Source organism: Aethalodelphis obliquidens, unplaced genomic scaffold, assembly GCF_003676395.1.
Source record: "Aethalodelphis obliquidens isolate GAN/ISIS:26980383/991018 unplaced genomic scaffold, ASM367639v1 scaffold5, whole genome shotgun sequence".
NCBI classification, from domain to species: domain Eukaryota; kingdom Metazoa; phylum Chordata; class Mammalia; order Artiodactyla; family Delphinidae; genus Aethalodelphis; species Aethalodelphis obliquidens.
This window is the reverse complement of record NW_020837949.1, coordinates 23,628,461-23,643,676: the sequence shown is the minus strand read 5'-3', so window position 1 is coordinate 23,643,676 and position 15,216 is coordinate 23,628,461. Positions and strand designations below refer to the sequence as shown.

General features: G+C 59.6%; 1 protein-coding gene across 2 annotated transcripts in view; it reads left to right on the top strand.

The window, feature by feature from the left end:
- Window positions 1-14,658, top strand: part of SND1 (staphylococcal nuclease and tudor domain containing 1) — a 419,010-nt gene extending 404,352 nt beyond the window's left edge. The window contains exons 17-24 of one of the 2 annotated variants that reach the window (XM_027102041.1): window positions 391-579; window positions 5,651-5,792; window positions 9,104-9,227; window positions 10,127-10,196; window positions 11,223-11,336; window positions 12,107-12,310; window positions 13,908-13,952; window positions 14,060-14,658. In XM_027102041.1, coding sequence (XP_026957842.1) covers window positions 391-579; window positions 5,651-5,792; window positions 9,104-9,227; window positions 10,127-10,196; window positions 11,223-11,336; window positions 12,107-12,310; window positions 13,908-13,952; window positions 14,060-14,125 — 954 coding nt within the window. In that variant the 3' untranslated portion in view covers window positions 14,126-14,658. The remainder of the gene's footprint in view (window positions 1-390; window positions 580-5,650; window positions 5,793-9,103; window positions 9,228-10,126; window positions 10,197-11,222; window positions 11,337-12,106; window positions 12,311-13,907; window positions 13,953-14,059) is intronic. The other variant, XM_027102042.1, reaches the window with a different exon arrangement.
- Window positions 14,659-15,216: the final 558 nt, after the last annotated feature.

The window sequence follows — 15,216 nt, the reverse complement described above, 5'->3', positions numbered from 1 at the left end:
CACACACACACACACACACACACACACACACACACACACACACACACGGCTTGCTTAAGCTAAGGAGAGTGAAGTTTACCCTAGTAGCTCTCTGCCAAGAGCAAGGGGAGGGGATTTGAGAAGAGAGGGGAGTTTTGAAGTTGCTTTGTCAGTGATGTATCTGTCAACAATGGTTCTGGGCTGCAAGAGGCTGAAAAGTACAGACCAGCTCACAGCACTCAAGTGAAGTGTTCTAAGAGCCTCCCACAAGCTCCTACTCTGCTTGACTCATCCTTGCAGCTACTCCTGTCCCATGGAGTGATGGTGGTGGCAGTGGCCCAGGGCCGCTCTCCTCCGCTGCCCACCCTGGGCCCCTGCTGCAGGCTGACGCTCCCTGTCTCTGCTCCCCAGGTGGAGGTGGAGGTGGAGGGCATGGACAAGGCTGGCAACTTCATCGGCTGGCTGCACATTGACAGCGCCAACCTGTCCGTCCTGCTGGTGGAGCACGCGCTCTCCAAGGTCCACTTCACCGCTGAGCGCAGCTCCTACTACAAGTCCCTGCTGTCTGCCGAGGAGGCCGCCAAGCAGAAGAAAGAGAAGGTAGGCTGTGGAATTGGGCCTGGCCGGGGAGGAGGCGGCTGCCTCTCTCACCCTCCCCTCCACCCCCATGCACCAGCACCGCTGTCTCCATACGACAGACAGAAGCGGTTCTGTCACCCCTCAACTGAGTGACCCCGGTTGGCGTTGGTCTCAGACCCCATGTCAGGAACCGCACGCTGAGATGGCCCCGGACCCGCTCTGAGCACTCCCTGTTGGGCCAGCTCTGGTGGCCCTGGAGCAGGAAGCTGCCTGGAAGGTGACCTTGGAGCCCCTGGGCCGCAGGAGACCGGGAAGCCTTCCCTCCTGCACCCTGCCCTCCGGTGCTCTCAGAGAGGCCGTTGGCCTGCAGCCCACGTCTGAGTTTCCTTCACGTTGCCCTGCAGGGAAGCCCATTTTGGAAGCTGCCCCAGGAGAAGCATAAAGCTGTTAGGATCCAGATTTACAGCCCATCAGTCTCTGCAGACACTGCATTGAGGAGACAAGGAGGGCGGGTCACAAAGCAGCTTTTGGAAACAAATGGACGATTAGAGAACCCAGTGGTTTGGGTGATGGGAGCCGGGCTCGGCACCCCCCGCCCCCAGCCTGTCGCCACTGACTTACAGCCCAGCACCGATAATGGGGATAAATCAGCTGGCCACCAATGTGTCAGGGCTTCTCTGAGTTTGAGGAGGATTTCATGGGACGGCCATGCTGAGCCATAAATTTGTTCCAGGAATAAACGTTTCTTTCCCCATGGGGCAGCCATCTGGCTTACAACTCGCCTCTCAGAGCCGAGACCCAGACACCTGCCACAGGGAGTCGGGGCTTTGGGGCCCAGAAGGCCCCTCAGCCTCGCCCCCACTCCGGCTCTTCCCACCTGTCCTCTGAGAGAGGACACATCACTTCCCCCAGGGGCCCGGTCCGGGACCCCTTCTTGGATCTCTGTGTATGTCTTATTCCCATCCCCTAGAGATTAGGGCAGGTGACCGATCCTACTGGAGGCTGAAGGACCCCAGGGAGAGGTGGCCCCAAAAGCCAAGACAGGTGACGGGGACTGTCCATGCCTTGGAGGAGTGAGCAGGCCACCGCGGGGCCCCCAAGGAGATCTCCACCCTTCCTTGTCCCAGTTCTGCTCACATTAAACCCTCTGCCTAGACTGATGGGGAGGCAGACAGCCTTGGCTCCAGCAGAGGAGCCTCCTCTTGGAGTTCCTGTTTGTGGCAGCTGAACTTAAGACTGCCACCTCCATGTCCTCTGCTCGCCGCATGGAAATGGAGGAGACGTGGTGCCGGGCCTCACGTGCAAAGGCTGAACGAGTTAGCAGCTGGGTGTCAGTGTGGCGAGCACCGGCCTCTAAGGCCCAGATTCTGAAAGCATCTTTGCCCCCCGGCCCTGCTCCTTGGCTACTCAGCACCTGAGCTGAGAAGCTGTCTCTTCAGATCTGAGTGATCTTCTCCCCTCTGAGAGGGGAGAGGACAGAGAAGGGAATCTGGCCAGAGATGGAGGGTGGTCCCTTGCTTAGGTGCTGAACTGGGCATCGCTGTTTACTACGCAGTGGATTTGTCTGAAAGAACCCAAGTCATCATTTTGTGGGTGCCACGTGATGGTGCTGAGGAGTAATTGCTAGGGATTAATTACTTACTCAGCTGCATGGTTTTATTCCGGTCCAATTAAAATGCGGCGCACCACCCTCAGGGTGGGGGCCTGCCTGCCTCCTCGGTCCCTCTCCCGCACATCTCAGCCTCTTCGAGGATCCCGGGGTGACCTCACATGACTTGCCTTATCCTGGTGGGGCCGGGACCCAGGAATAGTGTGGGCAGAGCCTTGCAGCGGCCCTCACAGTTGGCTGCACTCAGAGAAGTTGGTGGTCCTCTGGGGGACAGTAAACTGTATATCTGAGGTGTCCCCAGGATCCCCAGCCTTGCCCCACTGGTGACCCCACGAGAGCTGCCTTAGCTGTTGAGAGACAGGCACATCTGGGGTTAAAAGATCATCGTGGTACCTATGAGCTGACTGAGGAAAGTAATACGGAGAGATTTTGTGAGACGAGGAGCAAGCAGAAGTCTTAGGTGGGTGTGATTATGTGCGCGTACATTTCTGAGCAGGTCTGTCTGGGGAAACCCCGCAGTGCTGTATTCCCAGCTCTGAGAATTTAGCTGCCTCCCTGCCAGGCCTAATTCCTCCCTGTGCCTTGCAGACGCCTCTCCTCATGAAGAGGCTAGTCAGGCCCTCCCCGTCCTCTGTAGGAGGCTGATGCAGGGCTCCCCTCTCCGCCTCCTTTAGGGATCCTGGGCAGGTCTGAGGACCAAAGAGGGAGCCGCAGGTGGCAGCTGTCTGGACTGTTCCCCCATCGCCCCTCCCCCTTTGTGCCCCAGCAGGGCCCTTGACAGGGCTCTATTGGCCATTGGTTGGCCTTTACTGAGCTTGGCTTCCCCGCCGCGGGCTTGAAGGCCTCCACCCCACTGGCCCCATGCCAGCCCCACCTCCGGAGCCTCCTGAGCAGCGATATTAAACAGGATTTAGAAAGGAAAGCCTCCAGCCAGTGGAGCCTCGGTCCACACTGCCCATCGTTTGCCAGGAGGTGCACCCAGGGCTCCCCGGGGAGGAGGGAGGGCCAGGGGCAGGGTGAGGACAGGAGGGGAGACAGCCTCTACTCCTGACCTGGCCCCGGAATGCAAAAGCGATCTGAGCAGGACAGGAAATGGCGCGACGGAGCGGCATGTAGCAGAGGAGGGAGGGGCTTCCCTTGCCCACTGCCCACTTGTGTCTGTAGCCAGGGCCATGGAGGGGTCACAGAGGGTGTCTTGCCGATGTGTCTGTCCCCTCCCTGCCCAGGTTCTGCAGGGGGCAACAGAAGCCAGTGTGGGCAAAGCAGGCCCTGGTTCTAAGGGTGGGGACCTGGGCGGCCAAGCCCATCCAGTTGACTGACTGCTTCCCACCAGGAAGCCACACTGACCAGCTTGGGCAGGGACCCCGCACGGCTCCACGACTGAAGGGCCAAGCCCGTCCTGTCTTACAAGTGGAGCTCCTCCGTCTGAGGAGGAGGCAGCAGTATACACCCCTGTGCTCCCCTCCTGCTGCCCCCGGAGCTGTGGGACACCGACAGGACTGGCCCGTTGCTGCCTCCTTGTAGGAGAGGGGCCTGAGGGCCAACCCGAGGCTTTGTTTGCATCATCTGTGACCTCTAGCCCGCTGCCCACCCTGCACCTGCCGGGGAAGATGCTCCGCCTCCTCTCTCCCAGGAGGAAACCTGATGCTGTCGCCTGAGGCACCTTTACTTGAGGAGCCGTTAGCAGTTTCTGCTCTCAGCCTGTCAGTCTGTTCCCAATTCATCCACACGGAAGAAGAAGCCGGGTGGGGTTAGGATGGGGGCCCACGCAGGAGGCAGTACAGGGGCCCTGCCTCTCCAACCCGCTGTGTGCTGGGAAAGGAGGGAGCACGATGGGAGAGGGGACGGCCACTGACTTGGTCTGGAGCGGGTAGGGGCACTGAGTGCAGACAGATTGGAGGGTGGTGTGGTGGGAAAAGGGGGCAGAGGACAGACTGCCGGGTCAGGAGGGCCACTGCTGGGGAGGGGGCAGAAGTTTGGGCCCAGCTGATGTCTCTCCCATCCCTCTCTGCCACCCTCTGGCAGCCTCGCCCGGGCTCAGAAAGTCCCTGTTGCTTGTTCCATTTCTCGGGACCCTTGCCTCTCCTATGGAAGGACACACACTCGTGCCACATTAAAGGCAGGAGCATGGCCTCTGCGGGTGTGGCCCAAAGTGGTTCAGTAATTCCAGCCTTCCTGCCCTTCAGCTGCTTCCTGATGCCCCCCAGGAGTCCGCATGTTAGCTGCGTGATCATGTGGTCATACTCTGCCACCTCTTGCAAGGGAAGAAAAGGCGACTCAGAGAAGGCATGTGACTTGACAAAAGTCACACAGCAAAGTAAAGGGCAAAATGAAAAGACCAGAGTCCACATCTCGCCACCTACAACTTTCCCCATTGCTCAGTACTATCTTTTGTGTCCAGAGGCCCAGTCACTGCCAAAATTCCCCTTGAAGAGCTCTAGGGCCAGGCCGCCTGTGTTCAAATCCTGGTTCTGCTACATCTTGCAAGCCTGTGTGCCTCAGTTTCTTCATTTGTAAAAACAGGGGTGACGTTTATACCTTTTCAAACGGTTGTCGTGAGGATTAAATGAGCCAGTACCTGGATAACGTTTAGTGGGGTACCTAGTAAGCATGTAAGGTTTGGGCTAATATTTTATCACCACCCCACTCATTCCTGTGTGTGTGTCTGTGGGACCCTGTGTGTGGTCCAGTCCCCCGTACTCCCCCACCCCCTTTCCAGCGCTCAGATGGAGAGCCACCTCCCTCCCTTGCTATGACAGGCCTCACTACTGGGATAATCTCCTGGCCGCAGGATTGGATTTGACGTGCTGTCACCCCGAATCAGCTTCTGAGCCGCTACAGCCCTGACAGTGCAGGGCTAGGGGAGGGAGGGAGGGAGAGGGAAGGGTGGAGGGGTGTGGCCCAGCTTCTGAGCCGGGATCAGAGCAGCCTGCTAGAGGCGAGAACGGAGGCATCCTCGCACAGTGGCAGCCCTCGCCCCCGCGGCCCAGGGCTGTCACTTGGAGAGTCTCAGGAGCACCTATGGCCCTGTGACAGTGGGAGGGCCTGGAGAGTTCAGAGTGACCCCCGCAGGGTGGTATGAGGGAGGGAGGGAGATGGGGACCCAGCACCACTCCAGCACCGAGGTTCTCACACACTGGTATGCGTGGGAATGGGAATTGCTGGGGGGACTTTGGTTTTGACTCCTTTTCCCTGGGACCCTGAGAGCACATCCTGATTTGGCAGGCTGGGGTGAGACCCAGGCACCTACGTTTTCAATAAGCTCCCCAGTTGCTTCTGATGCCTGTCAGAGCCGCTGGATGGGAAGTGCTCTCCCCATCCCCACCCAGGGGTAGGAGGGTTCCAGGGGCTCATCCTGTGGTGACATCACCTCCACACTCACTTCCCGGGGCAGTGATTCCCCCTGCCCAGAGCCCCTTTCCTGGCGCCCTTTCTGACTTCACTTCCTCGTGCCCTCCTCCCCCGTGCTGACGGCACACGCAGGTCTGGGCCCGCTATGAGGAGCAGCCCGTGGAGGAGGTGGCGCCCGTGCTGGAGGAGAAGGAGCGCTCGGCCAGCTACAAGCCAGTGTTTGTGACCGAGATCACCGACGACCTGCACTTCTACGTGCAGGATGTGGAGACGGGTGAGCGCACAGGCGCGGTCCCTCACGGCTGCTGCCATGATCTGGCCTGCCTCAGGGCCCCTCTGTTGAGTGGGAGGGAGGGACACAGCCCAGGACACAGCCCTGCGGCTGCTGCCCACCTCCCGGGCCCGAGGTCGTTTTATCAGCTGCAAGTGAGCCGCAGCCCGGGCGAGGCTGAATAGGTCCTCCGAGGACTGGTGAGGTAACCAGTTTTGTCTGGGTGGTGCTCGGAGACTCTTAGGTAATTGTTTTAGTCCCAGACACCCCTGGCAGGGCTGTGCAGGAGGATTTGTAGCCCTCAACGTGTATCAGGAAGCAACGGACAGATTGTCTCTGTGTGGTCAGGAAGCACAAGCCGGCTCAGCTCAGTGCCTCTCCCCCTCAGCTTCCTTGGGAGGGGAGGAGGGGGAGCCTGGGCTCGTCTCTGCTGGGGTTTCTCCTTCTCCAGAGGTTGCCACAGCCCTGAGTGGTAGCCAGTTGCCACGGTAACTGGCGGTGCTCTAGGGGAAGTCATCCCCAGAAAGTCTTTCTGAAGGACCCTCCCTCTCCACCCTCTTCCTTCCTCCTACCCTCAAGCGCGGCGCACCGTGGCCAGGGTCCCCTCGGCAGAGACCTCAGGCTTCTGGAGGAGAGAGGGCAGTAGAGCCGGCTCTCACAGCAGCTGCGCTGGGGCCCCTCCAGCCCAGCTTCCCACCTTTACTCCCTTCACTCTCGCCATCCTGACCTCCCTCCTCTCATTGCCACCCTCTACAGGGAAACGTCTTAGTTGAGGTCAGAGGAAAAAGCTCTCAGAGCCAGCTCTCAGTCCACAGAGCCAGATCCTTACAGGGCGGAGGGGGCTGAAGGTGTCGGTGACACTGGACGCAGCCCCGTAGGTGGCAGGGTACGGCTCTGCCCACCCTCCCCGGCCTCACCTCCAGGCCCACTCCAGATTGTCAACAGCCTCGCCTCAGCCGCCTCCCCTCTAATGATATTTCCTAGGCAGGTACCTGCTTTTGTGGCAATGTCATTTCACCGGGAAAGACTGACCATCTCGAGCCCTGGGCGGGCTGTACTTGGGAGGGGAGCAAAGCCAGGCAGGGGCGGAGATGGAAATGATGAGCCCGAAGGATTCAGTTCTCTTGTGGCCAGCTGTAGTCCTGGTGAGAGGGGGCCCAGCCATTGCCTTGGGACTGAAGCCGGGAGGGGGCCTCCAGGCTGGGTGGTGGCCCAGGTAGGAAGGAGAGCTATTCCTAAGCACAGGAGCCAGCGAGAATGGCCCTTGGAGAGCTTGGGGAAAGGGAACTCAAAGAAGACCCTGCCCAGGGTACCCCGGCTCCCAGGCAGGCTCCACCTGGCCTCTGGGTCCTGCTGGGTAGACCTGCCTTGAGTAAGAACAGGCCCCGGAGTCTCCAGGAGACAGAGCTTGAGGGCTCAAGGCCTTTGCCCGCGTACTGGCTGTGATCTCAAGAGGCTTCCCATGCCAGCCCTGTACCCTGCCTGCCTGTCTCTGATTGCTCTCGGAAGCCAGGACTGCACTGAGTGGTAGCCAAGGCAGATAATAGGGAGAGAAGGAGAACTTGGGGGAAACCGTGTATTGTTGGAAGATTGGAGGAGCGAGTGAGGTGCTGTGTGGCACGCCACCTGGCTAGGTGTAGGCTCCAGAGAAAACCCTGCCTTCCATCAGATCCGTGAAAATGAACCTCAGCGTACACAGCCTCCCTCTCCTGAAACCTTTTACCCTTCTTGGAGGCAGGGACATCCTCTGGCCCTGTTTCCCTTCTCTTAATTAAAGCCTGCCTTCGGGAAGGATCTGGTGAAATGATGAACACATTGCCGTTGGCTCTAAATGACCAACCGGGCTCTGTGTAAGGACTTCCCAGAGGGCTTTGCCTGTTCGCAGAACTGTTGCCTTGGAGCAAAGTAATAATAATAATAATAATAATAATAATAAAAATAGACCAAGTATGGCAGGACCTTGTCTGTGTAGAGGTAGCTTCTTAGTCCCTGAAATTTTACTGTCTGGGCAAGGAACGCAGGAGAATGGAGGGTTTATTGCCGGGCGGGGGGAGGGCAGTGCCTTCTGAAAAGTCCCTGAAACCGTCCTGTGAACACCGGCATCGGGACCCGAGAGCGTGGACAGGGTACACGCCTGCGGGCCCCTCTTCAGCACTGCAGTCATCAGGCACCCCGCACAGCCGGGGCTTTACTGGGTCTCTTGAGAGTAAGCAGAACCGAGTGAGCTGTGGTCTGTGCCACGAAGGAGCTCCCAGTGTAGTGGCAGAAACGTAAACCAGACAGGGAATGGATAAGGCCCACTGTGACAAGCGTACCAACGGCCGTCACGTGTCAGGCCCCTGTAACCGAGTGGCCGGGGGCCCTGAGGATGGGGGGCGAGTCCTTCACCACCACCAGCCGCCCTCGCCTCAGAGAGGGAAGGGGGAGCAAAGGGCCTGCTGAGAGCTTGAGTCGGGCCCAGAGGGACACAAAGGAGAAGCCACTGGGGGCTGATGCTCCGCAGAGTAGGGGTGAGCGGCTGTGGCAGGAAGGAGCCGGGGGGGGGGGGCACTGAGAAGACCTTGGGGGTTGCCACACCCAGTGAAAAACAGACCAGCAGCAGGGACCGATGACCCAGGGGCAGTGGTTCGGGAAAGACAAGGCAGGGAAGAGGTCTCCCTCCCCCCAAATGAGGAGGGCAGTGAGTTGGCGTGGGAGGGTGGGAACCCAGCCTGGCAGCACTTGGAGGTTCAGTTCAGCATGTGTCTCACGGGGCGCGTCAGGTCAGAGTGTCCACATTTGAATAGACTGAGACCGGGCCCTGCTGCCAGAATTGTTCCCCACCTTGCCCGGCGCAGATTCTGAGGCCCTTTCCTTGTCCAGGGTCGTATGGGGCCCATCCTTCAGCTCCACTTTTGCCCCCAGGAGACGTTGCAGAGAGTGGCTGCTGTCCGTCACCGCCTCTGTCCCAGGCCAGGGCCCGCCCTGGTAGGAATGGAGAAGGCTGGTTGGCCTTGGCCTTGCTTAGTGTCCACTCATTTCCTCTACCTCCTAAACCAGAGCCCAGGAACATTCCCTAGGGCGTCTCTGGCCATGGCCAGTAGATTGGAGAGCCGAGACTGGGAGACTGGGTGCCTCTAAGGCCTGAAGTGTCAGCAAGATACTGTGAAACCTCCTCGACCAGGGACCAAAGAGGACTTCCCTGTGGGACGGGGGCAAGCCAGTGCCACGGGCACCCTACAGCATTCCACATCCTGCCCACTCCCCAGCCCCATCTAGAGATGATACTCCAAGGCACATGGCACCCAGGTCTCACTCCCTGTACCTCCCCACAGGCACCCAGTTGGAGAAGCTGATGGAGAACATGCGCAATGACATCTCCAGCCACCCTCCCGTCGAGGGCTCCTATGCCCCCCGCCGGGGCGAATTCTGCATTGCCAAATTTGTAGACGGAGAATGGTAGGCCACCTGGACCCGAGCAGGGCAAAGAGTCTGAAGTAGGAGCAGCAGCAGTTCTGTCACCAGGGCCCAGGCTTGCAGAGCCACTAGCCAGACTTCAGGCATTTGCCGCAGTGGCCGCTTCCACCGGGTGCTTGTTCCTCACCTCGGCTGCTCCCCGGAGCGGCCCTCTTTGTGGCCCACAGCCCGTTTGCGGCCTGCGCTTTAACCCGTGGTTTTTCTGCAGTCGGCCTCTGGCATAAAGAAGGGTCCCTCCTTCTCTCTCCTGGCCTACTCCTTTGGGGGAGCCCTGGCTGGCTGGAGCTCTCCAACACCCCCCTCACCCCACGTGGGAAAAGTGACGTCAGGGCGGGGCTAGGGGGTGGGGTGAGGGTGGAGGCTGGTGCTCAGTGAGCCCAGACCGGCCGCCACCCTCCACCCCAGCTGCCTGGGACGTGAGCGGCAGCGCTCACAGGCTGCGAGAAGGTCACTTATGTCTGATCTACCAAGCGTGGGGCCCATGGCCTTCCCAGGGCGACGAGGTGACGTGGATGAGTCCCCGCTGTGGCCTCCCAGGCAGATCCGCCGGCTGATTACAGCTGCTGGTAGTGCGCTGGGTTGAAACAGCAGGCATCAATCTAGTCATTAGTCTTGTCGCTTTGTGCCCCAAGGACACATGAATCTGCTCCACACGCTGCCCTCTCCCTCCTCTGCCCCCAGCTATGCTCCGATTCCCTTAAAGGGTGGCCACAGCACCCGAGCTGTGGAGTCCGAGAACTGCCCTTTGTGGCACCCATGGGTGTTCACTCTGAGCCCTGGGCAGGGAAATGCTGTGGCCCCTGCCCTGCCATCGCTGGCGCTCCAGGGAGCCCAGCCTCCTCAGGGCTGTCCCTTGAGTTCTGCCCGCGATGCCATTGCAGGTACCGCGCCCGAGTGGAGAAAGTCGAGTCTCCTGCCAAAGTACACGTCTTCTACATCGACTACGGCAACGTGAGTGTGGGGGCCCGGAGGTGGACGAGTACGCGAGGGGCCCCCAGTGCCGCCAGGGACCCTTCCACACAGCAGGCCCCTAGGTCAAGTCCATCTGCTCTCCCCAAGGTCCCGCTGAGCTTTAGACTCCCTCCCTCCCTCCCTGGCAGGATGGTGAGTGTGTGGGCCTCTCTGCTGTTCCTCTAACAGGCCCGTGACCCCTGAGTGACTGGGCAAAACTGGCATCTCTGGTCCGAGGCCTGTGAGCACTGAGTGGTCCTCTGTGCAGACCCCAGCCCCAGCCCCGGTTCCTCTTCTGCCCAACGTCTCTGAAGAGTGGGTCCCTGGAGGCCCCTGGTCCACATGCTCAGCTGGGTCCTTGTGTGCTGATCCCCAGCACATCCCAAACCCAGGCTTGCTGGGAAGGGGCTGGTAACCCTGGGAGAAATGTCCCTTGGGCTGGGCCTGGGAGTCTCCCAGCAGTAAGCAGGAGAGAACGCTGTCGTTCAGAGCCGCGCCGCTCCTGAGGACTAGTGTGGAAGGGCCGTTAATAGAAAGCCCAGGGCTGGGCCACGCTCCCACCTTACCACCCAGCAATACACAGAGGAAGGGGTCTTGCCAGGCTGGGGTTGCCCCACACACCTGAGCCAGAACCACTAGCAGGTGGGGTGCTGCCTGGACCCTCATCTTGGAGCGCTCTTCCAGCCAGGGCCCCCGCCCCCCAGCCTGTGGGAAAGGGGTCAGGGAGCCCATGTCACAGAGGAAAGGTATTGGGGAAAAGTGGAGACAGTGATGAGAGTTGAGCTACCAGGTTGGGTATGCAGTAGGAGCCACCGGGTGTGCCACCACCAGGCCCAGCTTCCCACCTCCCAGGCTTCGCGGACTGGGTGGGTCGTGTATGTGGCTACTCAGAAATGAGCCCTGGGGGATGGGGTGGGGGGTGGAGGCGCTGAGTTAGAATCCCTAGGGGCCTGGCCGTGCGAGTTGTCCCCCAAGAGCAAGGGAGCTCCGAGTGTGTGATGCTGTGGCCTGGTGTGTCCTCTGCAGAGAGAGATCCTGCCGTCCTCCCGCTTGGGCACCCTGCCACCTGCCTTCAGCACTCGCGCGCTGCCAGCTCAAGCCACGGAGTATGCCTTCGCCTTCATCCAGGTGCCCCAAGACGTGAGTCTCCACGCCTTCCTTCCCCGGCGGGGACTGTGCCGTGACGCTCAGACACTGCTGCAGTCCCAGCACGTATCTGCACGAAGAAACCCAGCCCCGTCCCGGATCCCACCCCTCCCTCACCCTGGCCCCCTCTCACGGGGCTGAGCCCCCGGCGCGTCCCTGGTTAGTGGCCACTGTCTCTAGCGTCTTGGGCTCTCGGCTGCGGTGGTCTCCCAGCACTCCTTCCAGGCTCAGATGATGCCGCCAGAAGTAACTGCCCCCAAACAGCTCTGAGCGTGTCACACCTCTGCCGGAAATCCTCCACTGAGGTCCCACTGGCTGATGGGAGGAGTAGAAACAATGGTGATGGTCTGTTAGTCACGGGGGAGAGGGGTGTGGCCAAGGAGGTTGAGGGAAGGCGGCGTCAGAGCCTCTGAGCTGGCTCTTGAGAAACGGGGGGCCTGGTGGGCCAGGCCACGTTGGGCGAAGACTGGTCCAGCAACCGCAGCTGGGTGTTGGGGGCCCTGCGGGCAGCAGCAGGAGATGTCGGGCCCTGTCTGCCTGGGCAGGGAGGTTATTCTTCGTGTTGTAGGCGGGAGGGGCTGTGGGAAAGGGGGCCCTCCACGTCCAGAGCCTGTTTCCTCCCTCACTGGGGTCTAAGCGGGGAGTGAGGTAATGCTGGTACGTGCTGGGCAGACCTCCTTGAAGTCCGTGAACGGGACCTGGGCCCTCACGGCTTGTGGCTGGCGCTCGCCTCTCACGCTGACCGGGGTGTGTCCCTGCCGCAGGAGGATGCTCGAACAGACGCCGTGGACAGCGTGGTGCGGGACATCCAGAACACGCAGTGCCTGCTCAACGTGGAGCACCTGAGCGCCGGCTGTCCCCACGTCACCTTGCAGTTTGCCGACTCCAAGGGGGACGTGGGGCTGGGCTTGGTGAAGGAGGGATTGGTCATGGTGGAGGTGCGCAAGGAGAAACAGTTCCAGAAGGTGGTACGTGCTGCGGATGCGGGGTGTCCCTCGCGCCTCCCACCGCTGTTATGGGGGGACTGGGAGGGGACTGCACCGGGAGCCAGAGGGGGAGTGGGGCACCCACCGTCTTGCTGCTCCTGTTGGGGAAAGATAATGGATTTGGGTTCGTTGGGGTTTAAAATTTTAAAAGCTAATTACATCCCAAATTAATTGGCTGCTGGTTCGGCTGAAAACACAGCTGCAAACTGGAGCGGAAAGTTTGCCTTTGCCCGTACCCCCGGTGACAGGCTAGGAAGCTCTGCCAGGGGTGGCATGGAGAAGGTCACAGCCTGTTGTGCTGTCTCCCGTCCTCACCTGCTCCTCTCCCAGTCCATAACCAGCTCCCAGCACCCAGCGCCACTCTGCCACGACACCCCTCCAGCCTGTTTGGAGAGGCGCAGGGCTTAGAGCTGGGCCTGAGCCCCACCTCCCTCGCTCATGAGACATCTGGCCCTAGAGATCAGCCTTTGGAAGCCTGAGTCTCCCATTCATGACGTGAGGAGAGCACAGACAGCCCGGCTGCTCGATAGGGTGGGCCACGAGGATCGGGGGCTGACACCTGGGAAACCTCCTTGCACTGCTCGTTTGTTGATCACGAGGACCAGGCCTCTCCCGCTCGGCCCCGTTCCCATCCCAGTTTCCCCCAGCCTCTCCCTACGACACGCCAGCCTCGAGGGACGGGCCAGGCCGGTGGGAAGCTCGTGCCCTTCTGCAGCGCCCAGCTCCCCCGCACTCCTGAGTGGAGGGACACGAGCAGCAGGGTTGAAACCAGTGTTCTTCTCTCTCCACTGTGGCCTTGATTCCCCTTCTCCCCTGTCTTTTGCCTTTCCTCTCTCCCCACATAATGATTGGTGGTTTGTGGATCCATGGCTCTGGTTCTGCAAGTTGATTAACTCATTTGGAACAAGACCTCAGTGTGAGTCACTTCTGTGCCTCATCTGGACAGTCAGGAGGGACCTGACCCTAGTCTTCCCCCCAGTTTCCTAGGTCACTCCTAGGAGTTAGCTTAAGTTTCCCTATAAAATTGGAGCTCCCAGTGTCCGCCATATGAAGCTACCCACAACGTCGCTGGTGTCTAGAAACACCTAATGTGTTCGTTCGTTCACTTACTCGTTCTTTCAGTAAATGTTTACTGAGGACCGACAGATCTCAGTGAACAAGAGACAGCATTCCATGGAGCTTACATTGAAGCATGAGGAGACAAAAAGGAAAATAAATACAATAAGTCAACAAAATTAAATGTTAGACGATAAGTGCAATGGAAAAAGGGAAAGTAGAAGTAAAGAAAGGGTCTCAGGAGTATGTCGGAGGGAGTGCTGGTGATTTTAAATGGGGTCATTTGAGGCCTCCTTAAGAAGGCGATGCTTGACCACAGACGTGAAGGGGTAGGATAGGTAGCCAGGTGGACAGGAAGGGGAAGCATGTTTCAGACGGGTGAAACAGCCAGCATGGAGAGTCGAGAAACAGCTAGGAGACTGTGACTCTGCACTTGGATTTTACGTGGAGGGACCCGATGAGCAGGGGAGTGACGTGACCTGGGCCTCACCCTGAGCACCCCTTTGTCCTCTTGTCCCGCCAGATCACAGAATACCTGAACGCCCAGGAGTCGGCCAAGAGCGCCAGGGTGAGTTTTTGCCTCAGGAGCCCCCGAGGGTGCTGAGAGAGGGGCTTGGCCGTTTGGGTCCCAGCAGGTCCCACCTCCCTGAAGAGCCATTTTCTGTTTCCTCGCAGCTGAACCTGTGGCGCTATGGAGACTTCCGAGCCGATGACGCAGATGAGTTTGGTTACAGCCGCTAAGGAGGGAATCGGGTCTGGCCCCCATCACCGCTCACGCCAGTACCTCTTCCTCTGCCGGGAGGGGGTTTTCAGCTCCAGACCTCAAATGGGGGGCATAGATTGGGTCCAGCTTTGCTTCAGTGTATGGGAATGTCTTGTAGGGTGGCATCTGGGCTGGGGGTGGGGGAGCCCAAGGCTTTCAGGGGACAGGCCACTGTCTTCTGCGAGGACAGGCACTGCCAGCCGCTGTCTCTCCCAGCTGATTTTGTTTCTCTTTAGGGGTTTGTTTTCTAAAACTTGTCCTCAGATCAGGAAGAAACATGAAAGACTTTGTCCTACGGAGGGCATGATCCTGGCAGCCAAGGCCAGCTGGCACCCCACTTCTATCCCAGACTCCCCTTTTCCCCAGCTCTCTGTCCAGCTGTTGATTATGTGATTTCTCTGATACGTCCATTCTCAAATGCCAGCGTGTCCACGTCTGCCCCTTTGCCAGCCCTCCCCATTTCTGTATTTAAAGCTTTTGAGGCCCAATAAAATAGTACATGCTGTCTGCAGCCCTTATTGGTCATGGTGGAGGCCAGAGCCCAGCGTTTCGTCAGCCCCAGGCTGCAGGAGACCTGGGCACTTGAATGACCCCTGAGGTCTAGTCCATATGCCTGGCCACACCCCCTAGAAACATAGCCAGTCGTGGGAAGCAGGGCAGGCCTTCAGAGCTCCAAGCAACTCCTGGGGCCTGGTGGGCGTGCCTGACACCATGGCCATCATGCAGAAGGCTGGGGATCTTCTCTTTTGACTCAATCTGCACGTGGCTGCCCTCAAGAACCTTAGCAGCTCGGCAAGCAGTGCCCAGGACACTCCATGCAGGAAAGGCCAGGCTCGGCCCCGCCAGGCCCAGGTGGGAAGTTGCTGGGCCTGTCCTTTGGCAGGACCCACCAGAGCCCCCACAGGGGGCCAGAAGGGACTTGCCGAGGGAGATGAGGGGATTCCCCTCTTCCTGCTGTAGCAGAAGGAAAGGCTAATGCCAGATAGGCTGGCACAGCATGTGTTAAGGTCAGTGGCCCCCAGTCCCTGCCCAGCTCCCTCCAGCGTGTGTCCACTGGAGAATGGAGCTG